At 46.8% G+C, this 26,787-nt stretch overlaps 1 protein-coding gene across 5 annotated transcripts in view; it reads left to right on the forward strand.

The window, feature by feature from the left end:
- Positions 1-26,787, forward strand: part of PALS1 (protein associated with LIN7 1, MAGUK p55 family member) — a 908,688-nt gene that overhangs the window by 666,668 nt on the left and 215,233 nt on the right. For all 5 annotated transcript variants that reach the window (XM_069638717.1, XM_069638715.1, XM_069638719.1 and 2 more), the window contains one exon: positions 25,956-26,027. In XM_069638717.1, coding sequence (XP_069494818.1) covers positions 25,956-26,027 — 72 coding nt within the window. The remainder of the gene's footprint in view (positions 1-25,955; positions 26,028-26,787) is intronic.

Below are 26,787 nucleotides of genomic sequence, written 5' to 3' on the forward strand. Positions count from 1 at the left end.
AGGGTTGGTGTCCTTGATCAGTGTGGCTAAGGTTTCTTCTGTGATTGGTTCTAGCAGGTGAGTTTTGCTGTAGTCTGCGTTTCATCGGGTGTCTGTGGTTTGACGTTTGTGGTTGTATTGGCCCGGGTTGTGTTGATGGCCTGCTGGATTGTTTCTATTTTTTATCTGTTTTCAAAGTGCTTGTGTCAGGATGGTGGAGTTCTTGAAGGAGGAGGTTTTTTTGATCTCTTTGATGTTTTTGAAGAGTTATTTTGGTGGATTGTTTGCCGATTCTATTCTTGTTGAGTAATAGTATTTTTTTTGCTTTGAGGTCTGTTGATTTATTTAGTCTGAGCTGTGTTTGGTATTTTATTTTGTTTTCTTGGTAGAGACCTTGTGGTTCATGTGCAACGGAAGAGAGACGATCTGTAGGGGGTTAAAGGGCACCCGTACCTTAGATACCAAGGGACTGGGTAGAAGCCCAAGCTGGGAGAACAGCATCAGCACTTAGCTTGCGGATGCCTGGTAAGTGGGAGAAAAGCCTAAATTGAGGCCGCAACAGTAAAAACTGTAACACCTAGATTTGGGTTACCTGGCAAATGGGAGAGAGGCCTATATTGAGGACACAACAGTAAAAATGGTAACACCTAGATTTGGGGTACCTAGCCAGTGAGAGAGAGGCCTATATTGAGGATATAACAGTAATAATGGAAACACCTAGATTTGGGGCACCTGGCAAGTCTGAGAAAAGCCCAGATTAGGGACACAACAGCAAAAGTGGCAACACATGGATTTGGGATACCTGGCAAGTGGGAGAAAAACCCAGATATGGCTAACACTATAGGCCTAAATGGCAGACATGGCTAACTAATACAGTCAGCCTAAATGCCAGATATGGCTACCATACAATCGTGGGCTACTTGCAGGAGACTACACGTTTTTAGGTGATAAGAGTGGTGGGATAGTTTAATGGGGAGCAGTAATGGTTGTTCCCCCTGCCCGGACCTTGCTTACCATGTCAGTCGCTGCTGGTTGACAGCTGTGCTGCAGGCAAACACTGGCAAACGCGATCTGAAGCTGCTTCTGCAGGAGCTGCCCTTTGCCTTGCGGACCTTAGCCGACAGGCTACCAGGGCAGATGGGCTGCCGTAGGTGTGCAACAAATGAAGGCCCTAAAGGAACAATTTGCAGCGGGGGGCAAGACGGGAGAGGGCTAAGGGGAGGCACATTAGGAAGCAATGCGCAGATGAAAGCCGAGCGATCAGGGGCTCGGGATTGACAAAAAAAATACAAAATGGATGCGGGTGAAGGGAAAACAGCAGTCACTTACCCCAGTGCTATGGGCACAAGAGGATTGCGAAAAATGCAAGCGAGGGCTCTACGCCCTTCCTAGTTACAAACACTAGGCCCCAAAGATCAATCGGAGGTAGAGGGCGGGAAGGGGGAGGCACACCAGAAAGCTGTGCGCAGATGGAAGCCGAGCACTCGGGGGCAAAAGTGATTGACTTCTTTGAAGAAGATGTATTCTATTTGCATGCCATTGCAGGTGAATACAATCACGTTAACCTATGAAAGACTGAACACGCTAATTTGTTTGGATTTATTTTTTTAGAAAAGGTTATTGGATACAGATATCTTTTGTTGCAAAAACTGAAAATCTTTGTGAGTTTGACCATCATTTAGTTGCCCACTGATCATGAGCCCCCACCGCTCCCCTCTTGCCCGTGCACTCCTCCTCTTTTGGTCTCATACGTGTCCACTTCTTTTGTACGCTTCCCCCTCTTGCTTGTGCACGCTCTTGTTTGCTCGCCGTCTTGTTCGCTCGCCCTCTTGCTCGGTCGCCCTGCCCCTCTCTTGCTGGCTCGCCCTGCCCCTATGTATCTGACTCGCCCTGCCCCTCTCTTGCTGACTCTGCCTCCATCCCCCCTCTTGCTCGCTCACCCTCCTCCCCCCCTCTTGCTCACTCGCTCGCCCTCCTTCCCCCCTCTTTCTCGCTCGCCCTCCTTCCCCCCTCTTTCTCGCTCGCCCTCCTTCCCCATCTTTCTCGCTCGCCCTCCTTCCCCCCTCTTTCTTCCTTCCCTCTCCTTCCCCCCTCTTGCTCGCTCGCCCTCCCCCCTCTTGCTCGCTCGCCCTCCCTCCCCCCTCTTGCTCACCCTTCCTAATCTTGCTCGCTCACCCTCCCTAGCTCGCTCGCCCTCCCCTTCTCTGGCTCGCTCGTCCTCCCCCTCTCTGGCTCGCTCACTCTCCCCTCTTATTGCCCCCTGCCCTCATCTCCCTCTCTTCCTGGCGCCTGCCCTTGTCTTCCATTGATGGAGCTCAACTTGTTTGTTGGCAGTGTTTTTTTCTTTTTGCAATTCCCCCCCCCCCATTTACTTCAGTATAATGCCTAGCATCATGTGTTACTGATTTGTATCCAGACTGAATTTTTGCAGTGAGTAAGGTATTTTTAGCCTTGGGATGCACTGGCCATCCTGTTTTACAGTTCAGGGAGACCATCTCCCATTTTTCTCCAACCTTCATTTTTCACATGGTAGCACACGCCCACGTAATTGGAGTGCTGCAGGGGCACATTGCATCCCTTTTTCTGCAAGTTACATTTGTATTAGTTATGATGTGAACAGGTTGTGGTTGTTGGCAGTGGTTGTTTTTCAGTTTTTATTATGCTTTACAACTTTATTCTTTTTTTTGACACTTAGATAATGCCTCTTGCCTGACCATGTACTCAAAATGGCTGCTGCTCAAGGTTGAAGCCCTGTATGCTGCATATCCTTTGTTGGCTGTTTTCCTAACCTCTAGGGTTATTAATGACCATTTAAGATCTTGCTCTTTGGCAGTGCTGGTGTACTGGTTGAAACTTGAGAGAATATCTGTCTGGCCCCAGTCCACATTCCAGCCATTATGGTATCTTGTTGCTGGGCAGACTTCAGGTAGCTGGCTGTCTACCATTGCACCGCCACTACCTGGTTGAATGTTGCAGGTCCCCTCCATTTGGCTACTTTTATTTAGTTTGAGAGGAGAGTATCTGGGGTCTTACTTCTTGTGGACCACTGGAATGAGGAACAGAGGGTAGCCAGATGACTGCTGCTTCAACCAGCATCAGCAATGCCACCACTTCATAGCTAAACTCTGCCTTCTACACAGCAGGGGAGACCTGGAAGTGGCAGCTCCCTCCATTAGTGTGGTCAGCACAGCAAGTCTGGAGTCTTGCTTTGCATTCATTGCATCCTAAAGCTTGCAAGAGACACAGATCCTGCAACTGACCTGCCTCCATCCTTTGTGCATGAGTACTAGCTAGCCTTGGTGTTGGAAACACTGCAAGTATCGTCTCTGCACTGGTTTGACTTCTTCATCTTGTTGCTGCTCTTGACCGCAGGAGGTCATGCTTGGAAATATAGTCTAACAGCCATTTATATGAGTGTCTACTGATCCTATTAATGGCAGAATCAAGGAGTACACCTGTCTGCTGCTACTGTGAGGTCTTTGAGCTGGGATAATTAAAGTCGTGCTGTCCTCACCCCCTTTGCGGGTATCTGCCGTTGTCTGACCTCCCCATAAGAGGAAGCCTCACAGTGAACCATGTTGTCCCCAGCGATCCTGTAACCTGGGGTTGGTGATTTTTCTCTTCGCAGTCCAGAGTGCGAGATTGATCTTCTGGCATAAAGTCTCACAAATATCCCCCTTGGGAATTAATTTTACTCTTTAAACAAATATGTATATTACTCCAAACTCCCCAAAATACGGATCAAAATAATCTCACTTGAAAATCTGATCTGTAACCCCGGGTGGACTGCATTTCTTATTGTGTAATACTAACAATGTCTGGACTGAAGCTCTAAGAAGCCAGTCCTCAATCTAGGTTTTCATGTCTTAGTGAGTCAGTGCATGCATGCAGGTAACATCGGACCGCAGCAGAGTCGTATCTGCAGCGGGTTCACAGTAGGCATTGTCCATGCTTTAGAGAGGTTAGGATGTTTGCTGGTGGGGCAAGCCTGATTTGGAAAGGGGGTGCATGGCTCTACGTGAGATGTGCGTATGCTGGCCAAAACACTTAAAGGGTCAGTAACACTTTTTCTGGTATGAGTAACCAGGGGAACCTTCCCATACCACCATGGGGCCATCATCCACATCTGCACATTCAGTGATCCCCTCTTTGAACACACCACCCTTCCATCTTTACTTCCCTTTTATTGGCTGGAGTAAGCAAAACTTAGTTACAGTGTTACGTGGCTTCAACTGCTTTCCAACAGTAGGGACTTGTAGATGAGTAATTAGATTAGCCATCCTGGGACTCCCAGTACTTTCCTCAGAAATGCATCCTGTCCAACCAGGAATGAATGGGGACCTTACCCATGTACTGTATATGGAAGGTCGACACATGCCTGAAACCCTCTTAACCTACCCCAGTCACACTATTCAAGACCTCTCATATATTTTCTACATCTTAAAGTAGACCCACAGAAGCTACCCTTCTGTGTCGACTTTCCTTCAAAACATGTATACAATTTTCAATGCAGCCAAAGGCACGCGCTTCAGTGAATACAGTTGACACAAACTTTTAAGTTTATAATTCGATTTCCAGTGATGTCGGTAACATAACCTACCCCTTTAGTAAATTTACCCCATGAGAAACTAGATCATGTTCTTCAAGTTCACAAAACTACACCAAGAATAAAAAGCTGTTGAACACTATAACATTTCACACTCTTAAAAATATGTCAGGCTTTTAAAATGTGAAAACGTTATTTCGGCCCTACCCCCAGACAAACAAGATAAGCAAGTTAAGGGTCGGGTTGCTCAAGATCCATGGAGAAAGCCCTCGATGCTTCTACCGGGTTTGTCCGATGGACATCTTCTCTGAGGTTCCCAGAAATGCTTGCTATAAAGATATCGGGTAGCCAGTAGAGTTCCAAGATAGCTTAATGTTCAACATCAGAATGCACAAGGGATAAAGTAAATGATGATGTTAAATCATTAAGAAGGAAGCAATGTAGGGACTGTGTGATGGAAGTGAAGAGACCAAATAACACCTGGTTTCATGCAGAAGGGATGTGACCAAGCAGTTTGTGTTCGACTTCCCCTCTTGGTGTGTGACCAAGCCTGATGTGCATATGGTCTGAAAGGAGCTGAGACTTTGTCCTCTGCATCAGCATTTCCCTCTCCAGTATCTTAGTTGAGCTCCAAAATGCAAACGGTATCACTGAATGAAGAGTACCCCTCCTGTAGCGCAGGGAGTCTTGATTCTATTAAAGACACGGAGGCAAGCATTATGCTTTAACTTACTTTATTTCCACTGTTCCAGCAGACTTAAATCTTTATTTCTTTAATAAAATATTTCTTTGAACTGCTTTTTTATACCTCAAACAGAAAAAATGTAACCAAAAACAACACATCCCATGGACCCCAGTGTCTGTTGTAGTCCAAAGGCCATATCCTGTCCCTGGGCTCCATGAGCTACTTCCTGCCCAGGTCTCTTTTTCTTTGATGCCTTCCAACTGACATCCTTTGAAAACACCAAAAGCACTACAAATTGAAAAACAAGCATGCCTTTTTCGGCTGCAACTGAACTGACACTCTCTGACAAAGGATCTACACATGGCTAATGCAAGCAACTTCGCCCGCGATACTACACCCCTTCCGATCTCCGACTCAGCCAGCCTTCTGGTCATCACCTGTCAGAGAAGACCTGCATTAGGGAGGGTCACACGACACAACATCATAAACACACGATAGGCATTATAAACCAACTGATCACCAATATTTTACTTTCCTGGGTGGGATAATGCTCACCTCTGTCTTTAATAGAATGAAGACTCCCTGCGCTACAGCAGGGGTAATCTTCACTTTATGGCAAGAACAGAGGCGAGCATTATGATTGTTCAAAGCTATTGACTACTGCCTCTGCCACACTCGCTATTGGCTTAAAGTAAAAGGTCCTGAATGTGGCGTTGCTGGACCAATCGGTTGCATTCAAGATGTCTTGCAGACTCGCTCCTGCTCCAAAAGCTTTGGAAGCCATGACACCCTTTACTGAATGTGCTCCGAACCGTGTTACATCTATGCCTGCCAGGGACATGATTTCTCGCACCAAACGGGCTATAGTCACTGCAGCCACTGCCTTAAATGGATTCCTGCGCATGATGAGCAGTTGCAACATTCCTGCCGGTCGCACCTCGTCCATCCTTGCCTCGTATTCTTTGATATAGTTGGCAACGCACAACTTAAGCTGCGGAAGAAAATAGGGGTATGAAATAACAGACAAGTTGCTTTTTCCATCAGAACTGGAAACTATGCTTCTGACTTCAGTTCGGGGGTACTATGACGGTTTTTGCTTGTTCTCTCCTGATCTTCGGTAGCACCTTGGCTAACATGATGGGGGGGAAAGGAAAAGTGCACTGCGCTCGACCACGCTTGAAGAAAAGCATCCGCTTCCTGAAAAACCTTAGTAACTGTTTGTTCATCCTAGATGCGAATAGGCCAGTGTCTAGAGGACCCCAAAGGGCTCCAATCTGAACAAACCTCTCTCAATGCAGCATCCAGTCAGTGGAGTCGCGCCAGTAGTGAGAGTTCCAGTCCGCTACCACATTTTGTACGCCCGGGAGATATTCCACTGTCACAGAGATCTTCTGATCGAGGCAGTAATGCCAGAAGTCTTTTGTTAGTTCCACAAACATACATGGCCGCGTGCCCCACAGGGGATTGATTTACCAGACCGCAGAGGAGATGTCCATCCTGAGCAGAATGCAACACTTCACCTTGCCTTTGGTGAAGGCTTTTATTGCAAAAGAGCCTACAAGCATTTCTAAGCAATTGACCTGGAGGGACAGTTCCTCCTGTGACCACCGGCCGCTCTCTGCTGGAGTCGGATTCTATAACTAGTTCTGGGACGTCTCCGAAGATCGCACGGCCATTCCAGGTTTTCATATTCTGAAGCCACCATTCTAGCTCTAACCTCACTTTCTGATCGAGAGGCACCAACTGTTGGTACCCCAGACCTTCTCATAGGTGGCACATTTTCAGCCTCTGGAGGGCTCTGTAATGCAGAGGGCCCGGGAAGATGGTTTGGGTGGAGGCTGCTAGGAGCCCGACAATCCTCTCTTGAGCTTGGAGATATAGCATGGGCTTTGCTAATGCAGTCCTCGGCTCTTTCTTTATTGCTCTCATCTTGGGAGCTGGCAGGTCCAGCGTCACTCTCGTTGTGGCCACTACAAACCCCAGGAATTCTAAGCGTTGCGTGGGGACTAGTTTGGACTTCTCCCGATTTATCAGAAAACCTAGTGATGACAGCAGCTGGGCTGCCCACTGCATCTGGTCGATGAGTACACACCTGTCGCTCGCATGCATGAGGATGATCATGGGGACACCTCATAACCATCGCCGGATTCTGTGGTATCGGCGGCCGCAAGGAAACAGTCGGCTAACCTGTTCTCGTCGTCTTCGGTCCCTTCAGACAGCGAGGGGAAGAAGTTGGATGCCACGGGAAGGAAGGTGATTTACACCATTGTCCACAATCAAGGCGGCCAACGCACTGGCAATCCTAACCAGGTATGACCGGGTGCTGTGGTACAAGTTGGGTCCTATTCTGGAGTTCTTCCCAGATGATAAGAGGATGGAGACTAACGCTCTCTTCCAGGATGGGGATATTGCGTCTGATCTCACCATTACAATGGTGTTCGACGGCGCCGACACAGGGTTCCGTCAGATGGGGAAAGGTGTCTGCCTTCGTCGACGAGGCTGGATGAATGCCACAAATTTCCGGCAGGCAGTCCAGACGAAGGTGTTGGCCTTGCCCCTCGACAGAGAGAACTTATTTGGGAAGGTCGTTGACAAGTCCCTCCAGGCCATCAAGGTGGACACGGAGACAGCTTGGTCCTTTGGCACTGTCCAGCAGTAGCGCTCCTCTTTTCGCTCCTCTGGGGGAAAGTCGAGCAGTTCTTCCAAAGGTTTCTCCTCTTCGTACCGTCAGCCTTCCAGATCCACAACCCAGGAAGCCTACAGAGGGCGTTCCCAGGCCCACGGTAGTGGAGGATAGCGTCTCCACCATCCGCAGGGCAGGATGCCGTCCCCAAAACAGGACTCAACCGGCCGGGACGTTGGGCCCCCACAACTTGCACCCTGGTGGGTGCTGCCGGCCGACCAGGTTCGTCAGCAAGTGGAGAAAGATCGGTATCCCTACATATTATCCCCACCAAAAATATCGCTGTACATATGGTAGTTTGTCTCGCCATAGGCAATATTTTTGGGGAGGGGGATAATTTGTGGGAGCAGGGTTTGCGGGGGTGTACCCCGCAGGGTCCATGGCTCAATATTGCCACAAAAATATGGCGATATTTTTGTATCGTGATATTTTTGCGGGATATTAACACATGGAAATGAAAGATCACCACCGACAGATGCTCTCGACCAAGGACACAACTTGGAGTTTCAACACAGGTGTCTGCAGATCCCTCTGGTGTCCCGTCAGGAGCAGCACATCCCTCAGCTCCTAGAAGAGGTTCAGGTCATGCTGCGGAAAGGGGCGATAGAGCTGGTTCCCCAACGACTCCAGGGCTCCGGAGTCTATTCCTGATACTTTCTGGTCAGAAGGAAGACGGCGGGGCTGGAGGCCCATCCTAGACCTACAACGTCTCAACAAGTACTTAAAGTAACAAAAGTGCAGGATGGTCACGTTGCAGCATGTGCTCGGCCAACTGGAGGAAGGAGTCTTCTTGACATCGCTGGACCTGGAGGACGCTTATTTCCATGTCCTTGTTCACATGAAACATCGTTGGTTTCTGCGTTTCGTAGTGCAGAGCCAGCACTACCAGTTCAATCTCCTACCTTTTGTATTGAAGTCGGCCCCCAGGGTGTTCACAAATTCCTGGCACAGGTGGTGGCCCGTCTACGTCTGCTGGGTGTACATGTATACCCATACCTTGATGACTGGCTCATCCGGGCTGGCTTGCAGGAGTTGGCCGTCGGACAGACAGAGGCGACCGTCCAGCTACTGACAGATATGGGATTCTCCATCAACTATCCAAAATACTGCCTGACACCATCGCACATCGCGCTGTTCGTAGGAGCCAGACTCCATACGGTGTCCTGCCTGGCGTCACCCTCGGAGGAGATGGTAGCTGCCATTCAAGTGAAGGTACAGCGGCTGTTGTTGATGAAGACGGCCACGTTGCTAACCATCAAGTCGTTGCTCAGCATGATGTCCTGAAACAACTACATCCGGCTCTGCAGGTTACAGATGCAACCTCTTTAGGAGTTCCTGGAAGCTTGCTGGATACAGGTGTCCGAAAGCTTCGCGGACAAGATCTTGCTGGACCGTGAGTGATATGGTGGTGGGGCGTCCCCTCCAACATCGCACAGGGTTTCAAAACCTCGATACCAGGAGACGGTCACCACGAATGCTTCCCTGGAAGGCTGGGGAGCCCACACCGGACGTCTCCACGCCAGAGGCCTGTGGCTGCTGGAGGAGAAGGATCTCCATATCAACATCCTTGAGCTACAGGCAGTGTTCTGGGCCTTCAAGCCATTCCTCTGAAGGGCAAGATGGGGAGGATCTGCACGGGCAACACCACCACAATGTTGGACATCAGGAACCGGTGTGCACTTAATCCCCAGCGCTCTCCAAGGAAGCGCAGGACTTGTGGCGCTGGGCCGTTGGGCAAGAGATGTTCATTGTTCCTTTTCACCTGGCGGGGGCCAAGATCACCATCGCAGACTCCCTCAGCAGGGAAATGCGCTCCTGCCACAAGTGGGAACTTGAGCAGGCCCAAGTGGACCGCATCTTCACCAAGTGGAGCAGGCCCCAGATCGATCCGTTTGCGAAGGCGGCGAGCTCCAAATGCCAGAAGTTAGCCAGCAGATGCCACCAACCGAGGAGCCTAGATTACGTGTTCTCCTTGCCGTGGGAAGGGATGTTTCTGTACACATTTCCTCCGTTGCCTCTCTTTCTACGAGTCATCAGCACACTCACAGTGCCAATGCAGGATGATGCTCATTGTCCCGACGTAGCAGAGGCAGATTTGGTATTCAGACTTCTCAGCCTGTCCGCGTTGCCCCCGGTGTAGCTGCCAGTGGTTCTGGATTTTCTCACCAGAGAAGAAGATGCAATCCTTCACCACTACCCAGGATCGCTGAACCGGAGGGCTTGGCTCCTGCAGCCCTAAAGTTTAGAGGATATGAGTTGCCTGCGGATTGCAGGGACGCCCTCGCCAGTGCGGCATCGACTTGCACGCGCTATGCTCACTAGTGGAAGCACTATGCTACGTGGTGCCGGTCTCAGAAGATTACCCCTCTGAGGGTCAGCGCCACGCAGATTTTTCCATACTTGCTATCCTTGGCCAAGGCCGGACTGGTGCACGCCTCTATCATGGTACATCTGGTGGCTATCTCCCGCTACACTAGGTCTCCAGGACGATCTTTCACTTTGGTCTCTCTGACTCATCAAGGAGTTCCTCAAAGGTCTTTTTTGATCTTTCCCGGTGGTGAAGGCTCCTGCCCCGGCATGGGAACTAAACATGCTGCTGATGAGGCTCATGGTGGGCCGGCCCCCTTCGAGCCTATGCATTGGGCCTTCTCAAGTCCTCTAGTGAAAAACGACTTTCCTTGTGGCCATCACCTCTGCCAGGAGGGTAGGTGAGATCCAGGCCCTATCCTGCAAGCAGCCATACCTGGCTTTCCACGAGTCGAGGGTGGTGCTGCGGAAGCACCCCTCTTTTATGCTGAAGGTTCTGTTGGAATTCCACCTTAAAGAGCCTTTGGTGTTACTTGTTTTTTTCCCGAAGCCTTTGTCACCAGCTGAAAGGGCCTTGCACTTGCTGGACGTTGCTCATGCCCTGAAACTCTACATGGCAAGCACGAAGAGTTTTCGGAAGACGTCTCAAATGTTTGTGAACTTTGGTCCTGTGAACCATGGGAAAGCCTTGTCCAAGGCTTCCATCTCAAGCTGGCTCTCCGGCTGCATCATACACTGTTGTGGGTTGGTGAACTGACCACTGCCTGGCCGTCCGAGAGCTCACTCCCCCAGAGCGATCGCTGCAACGACAGCATTCCTGTCTGGTGTTTTCCTGCTCAACATATGCTGGGCAGCTACGTGGAGATCCATGCACAGCTTCATGAAATTCTTCTGCGCTGACCGGGATTCCAGGGAGGAGTCCAGAGTCTGCTAAGCAGTGCTACATGTCCTGTTTGCTTGAGGTGTCTGTTCCGGAGGTGAAAATGTATTGCTTCTGTTTAGCCCTGGCACCTCCCGTGGTTGTGTAATGTTGTACTGCAGTGTATTCGTTATTCATGAGCATGTGAATCCATGCCAGACTCCATGCTGGAGAAGGAACAAGTTACTTACCTCTAACTATTGTTTTCCAGCATGAGGTCTGGCATGGATTCACAGGCAAACCCTCCCTCGGTCCCCTCTGCGGCTCTTCTTGGTTATACTGCCAATTTACGTGCAAAACAAATCTGAAGATGGCTGCCAGAGGAGGGGCTTGGGGAGAGGACTGTCATTGGGTCATACTGACCCCATCCAGAGGACAGTGATTGGTTTAAAGGAGAAATACAGTCTGAAAGTGAAACTGTTTTTACTTTTACTGAGCATTCGCAGCCTGATGGGGAATATTCATGAGCATGTGAATCCATGCCGGACCCATGCTGGAGAACAATAGTTAAAGGTAAGTAACGTGTCCCTTCTTTCTCGAAAGCTTCACCAAATAGAAAAACTTGAGCGGCCTCGCCAGCTTCGTCCAAGGCTAGATCTCTAGTTTAGAATCTATTTTGAGTAGGAGGCCTCTCCTCCGTGCAAACAATAGGGTGCAATTTGCGTTCCCTAGGAGGCATACTGCCCTTTGTGTCCAAAGGGCTCTGGTTTCGGGGTCCACGGCTCCCCAGTATTTATGGCTCTTTCCACCAGGTCCATGATATTGGCAATGGGACCTGCCATGTCGAAAACCTTTTCCTGGCAACCTTTCCAGGCTCTGTCCATACCTTTTCTAAGATCTCTGGAGGCATTGGATATGAACGTAATCATTTTAGGGTCTAGTTCCGGTGTCTGTGCTGCCTTTCCTGGTAACTCTGACATGGGGCCTTTGGGCCTTATATGATGCCACCCTTGGAGAAGGCAGCCAGTCATTCGATCTTGGGTGCACGAGGGATTTGGGGTCAAACCTGTTTGCAACTTCCTTTTTGGGCTCCTCTTAATGCTTCTCCTTGTATTTCCTCTTCCCACTTTGACTTATGGGTGGATTTCGAGCCAGACACTATGGACTCTGGTGAGGAGTTGTCATCCCCTATACTTTGCGTCCCTGATGAATGGGGGGGTAGGAGGCTTGGCACGGTCGACCGCATCATGAAAGCATCTTTCAGCTTCTCAAATGCATCGACAGCCTCAGGAGGCTTTCTGTTTCCCTTGATTGGACCCGGGGGAGTCGAAGAGCACTTTCCCTTATGGATCTGGTCTCTCCCCTTATCAGTCGCCTTAGTGGAAGGCTGTTCAGAGGACGTGCTGGTGTCAACATCTGAGCCTTTTTTCCTGAGTCCATCCCCTTCGATTTTTTTTTTTTAGGTTGCTCTGCCTCATGGATCCTGCATTTTTGCATTTTCCTGTTGCGATAGGCTTGCCTGAGAATGTGATCTCTCCAATGGACTCTCAGGACTCAATGGTCCAAATTCTCAGGCAGGATGTCAGACCTCCTTCAGGTTCTGAGCAGAGTCGCACAGGACCTTCTGTGGTGGGCCTGCAAGGACAACATTCTGAAGGGAGAACCTTTTTGGCAGCCATGGTCAGAGATAACAGTAGTGACGGACGCCTCACACACTGGGTGGGAAGCCCACACCCACGATCTGACAATCAGCGGTCGTTGGTCTCCATCGGTGTCCAAACTAAATATCAATCTTTTGGAGCTGAGGGCTATCAGAATAGCCCTGAAGGCCTTTCTGCCCTCTGGACAGGTAAAGAATGTCCTGATAATGACGGACAACACAGTGGCCATGTACTACCTCAACAAGGGAGGTGGTGTAGGGTCACTACCACTGTGCAGAGAGGCAATGCAGCTCTGGTTCTAGGCAATTCAAGAAGGAATCTCCCTATCAGCAGTTCACCTAGGCGGAGAGGACAACACGGTGGTGGACACTCTAAGCAGGCAGAGCAGTGTCTCCCACGAGTGGGAACTACCTCAGGAAGTCCTTCAAGAGATCTTCACCCTTTGGGCAACCCCTCAAGTGGATCTGTTCGCGAACAGTGTCAACAGGAAGTGCGAGCTTTTCTGCTCCGGGGAATTTCCCCCAAGAGGAGCTCTAGGAGACACGTTTGTGGAGTTTCCACTTCTATACGAGTTTCTTCCAGTCCCCGTCATTCCTCACTTGATCAGGAGGTTAAGAAAGTTTGGGAAATCCTTGATCCTAATTGCCCCGGGTTGGCCAGGAGGACGTGGTACACGGACCTTATGGACATGTCCATCTGCCCTCCGATACATCTGCTACAAAGAGAGGACCTTCTCTCACGAGAGGACAGTCGGGTTTCCATCCAGAGGTCAAAACACTAAGCCTTCACGCATGGTTTCTGAGAGGCTGAGGTACAAGGATTGGGACCTCACGGGAGATGTAATGGAGATTTTGTTTTTTGGCCAGAAGGCCAGCACCGAAATCCTTATACTGCTGCCGTTGGAACAAATTCTATAGCTGGTGTAGGGATAAAAATGCAGACACTTTTACATGCAGTACACCTATGGTGCTTTCATTCTTGTTACACCTGGCCAATCTTCCAGGTTGGTACAGTTAAAGGGCTCTAGCAGCGCTATCTATTTTCAAGCGCTCCTCTGAAGAGGTATCTTTCTTCAAGATTCCACTGGTTTGACAGTTCTTGAAAGGATTGACAAATGTTTTTCTTCCTTACAGTCTTCTTTAAGGATAGAGTGGTCCTTAAGGTTAAACCTACCTTTCTACCAAAAATTGTGTCGGGAGTTTCATTTAACTCAAAATATTGTTCATCCTTCTTTCTGTCCCCCACCTCATCCTGGAAAGGAAGGTGAGAGGGCTACACAGGCTTGACCCGAAACGTGCACTTAGCTTCTACAATTCCAGGATGTCTAAATTTAGGCAAGACAATAAACTTTTTGTTGGTTACACGGGCCATAAGTTGGGTATGGCGGTCTCGAAACAAACCTTATCTAGGTGGATCACCCTAGGAGTCTCTGAATGCTACGGATTAGCTGGAAAATATCCCCCTAAAGGTCTCAAAGCACATTCGACCAGGGGCATGGCTCCTTCCTCTGCCTTACAGAGGGGAGTCCCAATTCAGGATATTTATGCGGCAGCAACATTGTCCTCAGTCCACACTTTCACCAAGCATTCTAGTCTGGAGACTCTTCCTCAGGCCGGGAAGGTGTTTTTGGGAAGGCAGCGTTACATTCTGCACACATAGACCAATAAGGAACTCCTAAATTCTAATTTGAAACTGTAAACTCTGACTCCCTCCTCCAAAAATGCAAATAATGCTTTGGGAGTCTATCATAAAATGAGGAATACGTGGGAGGACACAGTCCATTTGAAGAGCAAGTTACTTATCCGTGGTAACGTTCTTTCAACTGGATGTTCCTCCCACGTATTCCTCATCGCCCCTCCCAGCGTACCCCGCAGTAGAATTTCCATTTATTTGCAGTTTACACTCTTTTAGGGCGAGTAACTGTCAGGTGTAGGATGAACCAATATACGTAAAAAACAGCCAACGGTCGCTGCACGCGTTTTATTCCATTGATGACGTCGACACAGAGACACTCAAGGGACATCGAGTCGACCGGCATCAACGCACAGCGCCTCCTGCCTGAAAGATTTTCCGAAACAGCTAATACTGGATTTGGAGATATCATAAGATGAGGAATACGTGGGAGGAACATCCAGTCGAAAGAACTTTACAACGGGTAAGTAACTTGTTCTTCTTGTTGGTAACAAGCTTACATGGTCAATATTTTTTAATCTTCATTTTGAATGCAGTGAAAGGAATCTGAAGGCTGTTTGGGAATTGCAGAATCTCCCCGCTCGCAGGGATCCATAATGGGTGGAGTGTGGTGAATGTAAAAAGATATAGCATGAATGATTACCATCAGTGTCCAAGTAAATGCAGAGCGAGATCCTCTCCTGTAACCCCCTGCACAATGTATGAAGAGTTTAACCAGTTCAGGATATAGAGATGTCGACCGTTTCCTGAATGGTACATGGGGCCCCCCCTCAAACAGGTGCTAGCAACCATTAGAGTGGCTGCTGGTGTGCATGGAGCATCAAGTCAAATGACTAAGCCCAATTATTTGGGCAGTGACAAAGTTGCAGCAAACGGGTCTGACAACGTCTCATGATCGGCATCCCTTATCCTCCAAACCTTTCACCCACTATTGCGCAGGGCAAATAATGGTTTAAAGCATGTGTCTGGTTGGGCTTGAGCTTCTTTTAGTATAGGCCAGTATTTAGTAGACAATGGGAATAGCGGGAGTTTTACTGTACCAGTTGGCATTGTATCAATGATTTATGACACCAGCAGTCTTGTGTCATAGCTCTTAAAGGCATACTCTAGTAAAAAATGTTATTGTCCCTATGGGTCGGCCATGTTTTTTTAAGGCTAAGTGGCTCGATTTTAGAAAACTTTCCTATGGACCTTACCCGAGTTTTCGTCCATTAAACGCACGCGAAAACAAGCACCTGGGAGCCGCCATTTTCTGATAATCCTATCTTTTCCCCGATCGCCCTGGCTCACCTGCTTTTGTGGCACTAAATCAATTCCCCCGCCCCTGAGCCTGACATTATCAAAACATTCATATTCCCCGCCTCTCCCCGTGACGTTACTGTGCTGCATAGGCAAACGCGCCCAGTCGTCTTCTGCGCGACTCCACACAGAACCCGGAAACCAACACAGATCAACTCACAACACAGCGCGCCACAATTCGGAATATGAAACTGTACTTTACAATGAAACAGCAACACGGTACATTTGGTAAAGTACATTTATTTGGCATCAAATGTTTAGAGAATATTCATATGAACTCCGGAAGACATTTATTTTCTTTTATCTGTATCCGCAATAACTGTTCCGTTTCATCTTGGGTCACGCGCTGTTCCATTATGGCACACAGGGTGTTCATTTTCGTAAAAAGAATCACTTTGGAAGCACGGTGAACCGCAAGGCTGTTCCATCAACTAGGCACTAGTCCAGCCTAAAGTTTGTTATGTTACTTCTAGCCACTAGTACAGCGTAAGGGCATGTGGGCCCTTGGCGATCGTCCCATAATATGGTGATCGTGCTCCAGTTGTTGACACGAAGCTGCAGGTGTCTGCTGAAGAATCCGTCCGCCGGTGTCTCAAACAGGTGGCAGTTGCAGAACGGGATCAAATACCTGTTAAGAAAACAAATAAATGATAATTAGTCTCACTAGCCGAACTTCATTAATATTACTCCTTTCATTCATTACGGCCGATCAGAAACTATTTGCTTGCAAGGGTAGTTCAATGGAGTATGTTCTTCTCTAACATAAATGCGAAAAGTAACGAGATAAATCTAGGGCAACACACAATGACAAACGACACTCTACATGCATGAGGAATGATATGATATATGATATGGCATTTGTAACGCGCGTATACTCAAGTGTTTCTAGGCGTGACGAGGCAGGTGGGGAACAAGGGCAGACAGACAACGATCCTACTAGGCCAGGTGTTTTTTTCTGATCGCGCATGGGGATGGGCTGTACAAGGATAGTTCAATACAAATTAAATAATAGGGCCAGCTGGTGGCAAGTGCAAGGTAAATGCCGGGACAAGGGGCTGAAGGATACAGAGACAGTCCCGTAGTGCAGGGAAAAGTGGCTGGGCCAAGGAGCGAGATCGGTGACACCAGTGAACCTGCATGCCCATGTGCCCACTACGAACAGTTTTAACATCTTTTACAGTCATCATTCATTCATTTATTCATGCATCCATTCACTAAATCTTCATTCCGGTATAAAAGCGTGTAAAGATTTACTTACATTATATTTGAAATTTCCATTGTGTCTCTTCGTAATGCAGTCTGTAAAACGGACCATGCTCTTGACAATGATTTTTTGTATACTGACCTAAAACTGAAACTCGGTCTAGTTTCTGAATTTTCTGCCTTATCGTCTCTTACGTTATTGCGCACTCCCTTCAAATGTAGTTCTTTCTGCATGGTCCCTGTCTCAAGGTCAAAAAACAATAGACCCTTATACTTCCAGTGCGACTTGTGGGCCTCATCTGTGCACTGTCCTTCGCATTCTTTATTTGCAACATCACGTAGTATAGGCATCTGTGAGAACTTGAAGTTTAGAATCCGTCTATGTAGTGCGCCTCAATGTGCAAATGCGAACTGGCTTCTCTCCCAAATGCCACGGCCTGCTTGGCTGGCGCGTTCTAAGTGCCCCAATTTTGTCCCCGTTGTCTGCGAGCTTTGCAGCCTAAATTGAAACATTTAATTTTTTGCGGAAGGTCAGGGAAAGTATAAAGTACCACAGGAGTTGAGTTAAAAGTGAGATTTATTGTTTGTTTGTTTTATTTTTTGCAATACGCAAGCCTCCCCTCCGTTAACAGTGCGCAGCATTTACATTTACATGAGATGAGACATGAGAAAAATATATACATACACATATGTGAGGTGAATAGAGAGAATTCAAAGAGGACACCCAGCTTCTTCGCCACCCATGATGGTGAAGTTGGGGGTTAGGTTTACTGGTACACTGTACAATAACATTTATTTACAAAAATACAATCCTATTGCAATTATTTAAACCGCGATTTGTACTTTACAATCAGCTGTGCATCGGGTGGGCATGGCACAGTCGCAATGTTTGGTGGCAATGGATCACTGCTCTGTACAGAAACGTCCAAAATTCCATATCTGTGCTTCTCGAACACAGCAACAATAAGGCCTTTCACAAAGTCGAACTGCATTTCATCATAGACTGGTTTGATCACCCATTGCTTACTTCGTTTTGAAAACACCTTGGTGTAGCGAGGCATCCTTACTTTTCCCCTAGTCCTAGATTGTTCACGTCCGACATTGCTGTTATGGGCCAAGACGGCTAGTAGAGTGCGATGTTTCATGCCCCGAAAGCTAAAATGCAAGCGCTTTGGCCTGTACTTTAGGCACATATTGTGGAACACCTCCAAATCTCCTGTGTGACAGAATTCTGTCAGTCCTCTCAAATCTCTTGATAGAGTTTTGTCGAAAACAATCTTCTCAATGGCTTTGTGTGTCGGTGATGATGGAATCAACCACTTCTTCTTCCGTGCCTCCTCTGGAGACAAAGGGCCATGTTTACATTGGTGGAAATGTTCATTTGCTGTCCAGCGGTGAACGTTGGTACAGTGGTGCATCAGTGACCGCCATTTTTCAAGTAGTATTTCCACTGACCCCTCGCAAGTTTTTGAGCTCCACCAAAGATGGTTGGTGATAGAATGTGACCACTGCAAAATACTTTCAAAACCTTTTTTTTTCCTGCAGCCGAGATTTTCTTATTGATTGATTTAGCAAGATGCCATACGTCAAATTGATGTTTAATATGTGGGAACTGCTCTCTCATTGTCTTGGCAATTGAAACGTGTCTATCCGTGGCTATGAGCTCGATGTCCATCCCCCTCGATTGTAGATGTTCCACTGATTTTATAAATCCTAGTTTCTCCATGGCCACTGAGGATGTACATTGTGTTACCTGCACGACCTCCGAACTCACAATTTTCTTACTATCCATGTCCTGAAAGTGGTAGGTGCAGTACTTGGCAGAAAACCCAGGCCTATCGCACTGTCCATCGCCGGCTAGCCTGAATCGTTTGCCTTCGAATGTACTTGCTAGAGACAATTGTTCAATTCTCCAAGCATCACTAATGGCCGGAAACAGATAATCACGTTGGTATGTGTAGTACAGCGCACTAGAAATGAAATGGAGTCCCACAAACTGAAAAAAAGCCTCTAACTTTCTAAAACTGGAGCCACTAAAAAGTGATGCAGCTGCACACAGTAGATTGCCTGCCGGCAGTTTCCCCAGCATCGGTTGTGCAGACCATGAGAACCTATGATTTAATCTACAGGCGGCTTTTATTTTGACGTTAGTGCCTTTCATTTTAGGAGTCACATTAATCAATGGCTTCCCACATACTTTCCCTCTAACGGAATGCACACATTTCAGCATACTTATAATTTCCATCAAGCAACTGTCGAATACAATGTATTTGCTCTCTTTCATTAGACTGTCATCCTGCGTCAACGTTGTTTCAGCTTTTGACGCTGTGGAGATGTCAACACATTGGAAAGTAATATCGCTGCTATCAAGTATTGTTGCGTCTATGGATGCTGCGGCTGGTTCATTCTCTCTCATTTCAACATCTGCTAATTCAACATTGATGGGAGAACACAACAATGTCGACATGTTTTTTGGTGGCAATTTTTTGGCTGGTGTAGATTGATCTGCAACTACTTCAGAGCTATCTCCAATACATTCAATAACATCTTCTTGTAGTGGTCCGGTCGCACAGTAGCTATGGTCCAATGCAACTTTGCTGTAGTCTCCAAACAGAGCTAATTCATGTTCTGGCCATTGGACATGAGCATCTCAAGCCTGAACACGCCTCGCCTCAATTAATAGTTCCTCCATAGTGTACATGGTCTGGCAAGCCACATCTCTCATTCGCTTCAATGTCTGTGTGTGTATAGTTCTGATGCCCACGGGTAACTGGAGGAGAGATTGGAAAAGGGATGTTCAGTTTAAACACAAGATGGAGTGTAGTAGAATTGACTAGAAAAAAACATAAAATAGTCCCCACCACAACATTTTTTTTAAAGTTATTAACTGTTTGTAACTAACCTTTTTTTGTTTTTGTTTCTTTGCAACTTTTTTGACTCGACCTTCAACATCTGCACGCTGTAGCTCCGATTCGTTTCCGCATGTCCTCCCTTCCTCTTGCGCTGCAACGAGTATATTTTCTGTATCCGCATAGACAGCAAGGAATGAGGCTCCATCGTCTCCCTGAAACATAGTACTTTCATTACTATGTATCAAAATATTGTTAGCATAAAACACGTGAGGACGAACACACAGGTACATCTCAATAGCCAAATACGATTTAAACATTGTGTGCGACAATCAAACGACAAGTATTTGACCAGTGATGATCTATTTCGATGGAACTGTCAGTATCCATACCTCCGGCTCTGCATGGACAGCCATGAATGGTTGTATTGGAGAGGAGGCATCCGCATCTCCCTGAAACACAATACTTGCATTAGTATGCTTTTCAATATTGGAAACATAACACACACTTGGGGTCGACGGCACAGGTACATATAAAGAGATAACTGCAAATGATGCATTGTCCAAAAGAATCAAGGAAAATCCAAATATGATCACATTTCATCGACTTATTTCAACGATTCCTTTACATCTGCATCATCTCAATGAGATGTTGTGATTGTGGTGGAAGCTCCGTCGTCTCCCTGAAACACAGCACTTGCGTTTATAGGGAAGAAAGTATAGCAAATGGAATCACGTTATATGATCACGCATGATGGAGCTGTCAGTATCCATACCTCGTGCTGCTGAAGAATATCTATGGATGTTGCAAATGTAGTGCGCACTTCCGAAAGCTGTTGCGCCGATTCGTATACTTGAATGTCAGGCTCTGCATCAAGTGTAGGGGTTGACGCTCCATCGACTGCCTGAAACATAGTACTTGCATTAGTGAGGATTACAATTGTGAAAACATAACATACACCTGGGGTCGACAGCACAGGTACATATCAACGGCTAACCACGAATGAAACATTGTGTAGAACAATCAAACGACAAGAATTCCAGCTCTGATGATGATGCTCGATGGAGCTGTCAGTATCCATACCTCCTGATGTTGAAAAACATCTAGAAATGTTGTAGATGTGGCGGACGCTTCAGCATCTCCCTGAAAGACAGTACTTGCATTAGTATGGATAACACTAATTAGAACTGAAAACAAACACCAGTGGACGATAACTAAGGTGTATATCAATTGGAAAGCAGTAACCAAACATTCGGTAAAATAATTACACGATAGAATAAAACTATTACTTGACATGCATAAAACAAATATGTAGCGGATTAGCCTAATAAGATTACCTGATACGCGCTAGAAGTGGTTGATAACTGCGACCACGTCAAGGATGTAGAATGTTCTTGCTTCAGATTCAAGGGATAGTCAAGAAGTTGTAAAGGTCAATTAATGATTGATAATGAAATGCCAATATTGAAAATAGCCATGTAAGCCGACAGAATACTTGAAAAATGCTCAATACAGCACAGTTCCCTGTCCCCATATATATATACATTGCGTTTGTGGGTTATGAAATCGAAAAAGAATATATTGATAAATGTCATTATTCAAAAAACTATACACTCATATCAATATCGAAATTATTACAAGGGATAGAACACCTACAATATCAATTAATCCGTTCGGCTACACACTACCGCAAGGCCGAAAGCTAAATCCGGACACTTGACTCACCGGTGGCGGAATGTGGACGAATAGAGTGGGAATAGCGTTTTCGAGCAATTTCCGTGTAGTTCGCCGTTTATTCTTCTTTGTTACCCAAGATGTTGTGTACATGTCCAAGGAAAAGTGCCGGCTGCAGATGCGGTATCGATCGCCCCTCTTGTCCTCTAAGACTTGTTGGACTCTACTTTCCAGCTCATCCAGTGGATATCCGCAATGTCTGACCCATTCTCTTATTCGATCGACAGTTTTCGGGAATACATGCATTGTAGTTCCTTCAGATTTCGCATGGGTCTTCGAAGGGCAACCGCTAATCGAACAGGCAGGCATTGTTGATAAATCTGAAAAGTAAATATCGACATTATTATACAATCTTCAAGAATAAAGATTTGATACAAAAGTAAATGAATCATACAATGATCAATGCAAGGTTTGTTTGGGTCGCAGGAACTGTACCAGTTCATTAAGTGCAGCTTAGTATTTGCATAAATTGAAGAAATGTATAAATGATGTGACTAAAATCTGAACATGTGACTCATCCCTTGGATGTTCTGTATTGCACGAGAAGGAAACATGCTTACATCATAGACTGGATCCCCGAAGGATGCAATTCGATGACAATAGACACAGATGAAAATAAATAGATCTATTGATAGCATAGCAATGGAAACTCTAATCAATAGCAATGAGACCAATGAATATAGCACTATTGTGTACTCTACTCGCAAATAGATAGAAATTTAAAAATCTGCGAAATATGACTAGGATACATGGCCTTACCTTGACCAACAAACAGTCGGATTCAGCAAGCAGAGCAGTATGTTGCAGGAGAATAGCTGGGTGGCCACAGGTAGCACACTGATGGGTTTGCTCTAAGCGGTCACAGAAGTTCACGGATAGCACGACGACGACCAGATTAGCGTAGATCTCGGTGGTTGCCAGGTAACACGTTCAGGAGTTGACTTGCAAAGCACAAAGATGTTCTCATGAGACATATCAAGTGGTTTATAAAGTATTTGGAACAGGGGTGTTTTTGTGAATGAATGACGTATGTATGTCGTGGTTTTAGGGGGGCGGCCTGCTTCAAGGGGAGGCCTGGCTGGAGACACGGGGTCTGGGGAGGCCATGTGACCGATGGCCCCTTGGCGTGGGACACCTTTTGAAATGTACATGTTGTTTGGCACCTTGGCCTTTGGCGCCCCGGACAGCCCCCCCCCCCATGCCAGCGAGCATCCACCAGCGCGAACCGCCTTTGATACAGGGGGTGGGATGGATGGGCCTGGGGCGTGCAGATAAGGCACAGGAAGACTGCTGAATGGAGACACACTTATGTGGATTGCAGGGGGGCGGCCTGCGTCAAGGGGAGGCCTGGCTGGAGACACGGGGTCTGAGGAGGCCATGTGACTGATGGCCCCTTGGCGTGGGACACCTTTTGAAGTGTACATGTTGTTTGGCACCTTGGCCTTTCGCGCCCCGGACAGCACCCCCCATGCCAGCGAGCATCCACCAGCGCGAACCGCCTTTGATACAGGGGGGTGGGATGGATGGGCCTGGGGCGTGCAGATAAGGCACAGGAAGACTGCTGAATGGAGACACACTTATGTGGATTGCAGGGGGGCGGCCTGCTTCAAGGGGAGGCCTGGCTGGAGACACGGGGTCTGAGGAGACCATGTGACCGATGGCTCCTTGGCGTGGGACACCTTTTGAAGTGTACATGTTGTTTGGCACCTTGGCCTTTCGCGCCCCGGATAGCCCCCCCCCATGCCAGCGAGCATCCACCAGCGCGAACCGCCTTTGATACAGGGGGGTGGGATGGATGGGCCTGGGGCGTGCAGATAAGGCACAGGAAGACTGCTGAATGGAGACACACTTATGTGGATTGCAGGGGGGCGGCCTGCTTCATGGGGAGGCCTGGATGGAGACACGGGGTCTGAGGAGGCCATGTGACCGATGGCCCCTTGGCGTGGGACACCTTTTGAAGTGTACATGTTGTTTGGCACCTTGGCCTTTCGCGCCCCGGACAGCACCCCCCATGCCAGCGAGCATCCACCGGCGCGAACCGCCTTTATATCAATATACAGTATATCGCCTTTATATGAATGATAGTATATCGTTGCTTATCAATAACAAATGCCACGTACCGCAGATTCTTGTGAGCACAGACCCACACTTCAACCAGTGTATTATAGTGGCCCAAGACCCGAAGGTCTGTATAATCCAATGGTAATTGATAGTATAGATATATGTGATTCATTTAAAAAATCGAGACAAACGTTGTTAAAATAAATGTGGTGTTTTATTTTGTATCTTATTTTCATGACACAAAAATACAAGACTTTAAAGATTATACAGGTCAGGTTGCAGCACAGCGAGAGAAAATCCCCTGTACTGACCGCTGTCACTCGGGAACGTTTCTCTAATGGCACGAACGGCACAGGCGGGTATCACTCTTCGAACGCGGTGTCCAAGCCTCCCGTGAAGCCACCATGTATAGGAACGATAGGCCACCAGCCTGTACCACCTGTGAAAAGGAATGAAACAAACTGTTTTTAAATGACCCAGATAAGTTTAATAAACGTTTGTTGTCAATGACAATTCTTGTAACTAATGGCATTTTACACGGACAAATGCTATCTAGACAATGCACACTATTCAACGCCTTACATGCGTTAAAATGATATGTAGATGTAATTTTGGATATAGTAGAAGAACATGAAATAGGAGTGGCATGACAAGCAGAGTATACTTACTCGTTCCTCGGATTACGAGGACGAACAGTTGCTCGATGTTCGTGCATAAGCACCATCAAGATTCTCAACACGGCCCGTGTGAGGCAGGCTGCCCTGAAGCCTGGCAGCTCGGTGATGCATTGCGGTCGTGGCTCACCTTCCGAAATGTAGGCCAGGCATCCCGAGTTTTCTCGGCAGCAGCAGTTCTCGTCCTCGGTTGGCATTAGCTCGCACCGATTGCATGTGCACCAGGTGGAGACGCCGTCCATGCGACTAGGCCCAGGCTCTTCATCTGTTGAATCGTCCTCCCAACTCCCGTCCGAATCCCCATCGTTTTCATGTGCTTCCCTTTCCAGTAGTTCCTCCTCGGTATACTCAGGCTCGTACATGTAGGGCATTATTGTAGCCATTGTGTGGTAAACAGAGTAAAATAATTTACCGAGATGGTACAGGTGTTCACACGGGCTACAAGTGGCGAAGGTAGCTGACCAGAGCACTGAAACGAGTCACAGAATACTCAAAGTAACACAGAGAGAGGAATGGAATCGAAAATCTGCTGCTGTGTGTTGTGAAACGGTCTGTTTATACTTATTTAAAACTTATTGAGGAAAGAGGCGTCCTGCCATTTCCATGGCGACACGTCATTAGCTGAAGCGAAGCGAATGTTGACACGAGACGTGCTTTGGCGTTGGGAAATGGGCGGTACAAGTCTGCTGATGACAGGCTCAGGGGCGGGGGAATTGATTTAGTGCCGCAAAAGCAGGTGAGCCAGGGCGATCGGGGAAAAGATAGGATTATCAGAAAATGGCGGCTCCCCGGTGCTTGTTTTCGCGTGCGTTTAATGGACGAAAACTCGGGTAAGGTCCATAGGAAAGTTTTCTAAAATCGAGCCACTTAGCCTTAAAAAAACATGGCCGACCCATAGGGACAATAACATTTTTTACTAGAGTATGCCTTTAAGTGAGTCTCATTTTAGGGGTCTGAACAGCACTTTGCACAGTATCTTATGCTCTGACACATCCAATGACATACAGTGGAAACCACAAAATGTTCATGGTTTTAAATGTCAGAGGAGCTGCCTTGCAATTTCGTACAGTTGAGAGATTAACTGTATTAAGGAGAGGCACTGCCAGCCTCCATATTAGAGTTGGCAGCTTAGCCCTTTGGTTAAAAGAGGAGCCAACTTCAGTTTGGCCCAAAGGTGTTGATGTGTTCGTTTTGATTTTATGGCTCCAAGCCACAATGGAGTGAGAACTTGTAGCTGGTAATTATTTTGGCAGTTCAATAACAGTACAAAAATAAATGTGAAAAGGCATTCCACAGATAGGTGGCCTGATGTTTCTTGGGGAGGGGCACATCGCACAGTAGCTGTAATTCCTAATGGCAATGAAAACTTACGTGCAAATGTACTTTCACCACTTCATACAGGATGTGCAATGCTTTTGTGTATAACTGGTCTCATGCACAATCACCCCCAGTCTCTTGACATCTTCATATTTTCATTTTCCACTTTTTATTTGTTAAGAAAGTGAAGCTACATTGCAAACAGTGTCAGTCTTTCAAATTCTCCCATGACGGCAGAAGATTAGCCACACAGCAAACCTAGTGTCTTCATATTTCGTGGTAAATCCTGCCTCTTTCAGTTCCATTAAAGTATAGTACAAAATGGTTATCTCCCTACTGTGAGTAATTATTTCCTTGAATGTACTTTTTATGTCATTTTTAATGTTGCTGTGCTTTTGTTCCCAAGGAAAAAGCTTTCAGCAACAAAGAGAAGCCATGAAACAAACAATCGAGGAGGACAAAGAACCTGAGAAATCTGGTAAGATCTGCCAACTTAGAAGAAAAGGCAGTATTCCTGAAACAATTAATTTAGCTCATGTTCACTTAAGATGACAAGTGGAAAACTGATAAAGGACTAGTCGGGCTTGCTCCTTTCCCAGCCTTCCTGTCTCCTTGTTCCAGTCTTGTAACAGAGTTCTAGAATGTTTCTTCAAAGTTTAATTCGGAACTATTTCATGCAGGTCAGGGAATCATGCATTCAGTCATTTAGAATGTCTGCATGGATTGTATTTTATTTTATTTGTCCTTAAAATCAAATATAAAAAACACCAGATGCTTTGAAGTCTACCTCAGCGCGTCAATATACCAAGTGATAATATCCCCTTCCTCGGTCTGTAAGGCAATTAATTACCACATAGTGCTAATAGCAATATGGGTTTTGTAGTTATGCTAGTTAAGTAAAAATGATAATTTAATAGTGATGAAACTAAATGGACAAATTATGTTTGTAAATTAAATGTGGTTTTATAATGTGGTATATTTTTTTAAAAACTTTATGCTTGGCATACACAATTATTGGTACATTGAAAAATATTCGATCTTGACACTACATAACATTACTACAGCTTTACTACATAACATTACTACAGCTTTACATAATCATCCAGAATTGGTTTACATTGTATTTTGTCACAAGTACAAATGTCGGACCAGATATTTCTTGGTCTTGAATGCTCTGAAAACATTGTAACAAACAATTCCTCACAATCAGGCCACCCTAGGTCCTTCATCCACTCCCC

Source organism: Ambystoma mexicanum, chromosome 14 (assembly GCF_040938575.1).
Source record: "Ambystoma mexicanum isolate Mex_15411 chromosome 14, UKY_AmexF1_1, whole genome shotgun sequence".
NCBI lineage: Eukaryota > Metazoa > Chordata > Amphibia > Caudata > Ambystomatidae > Ambystoma > Ambystoma mexicanum.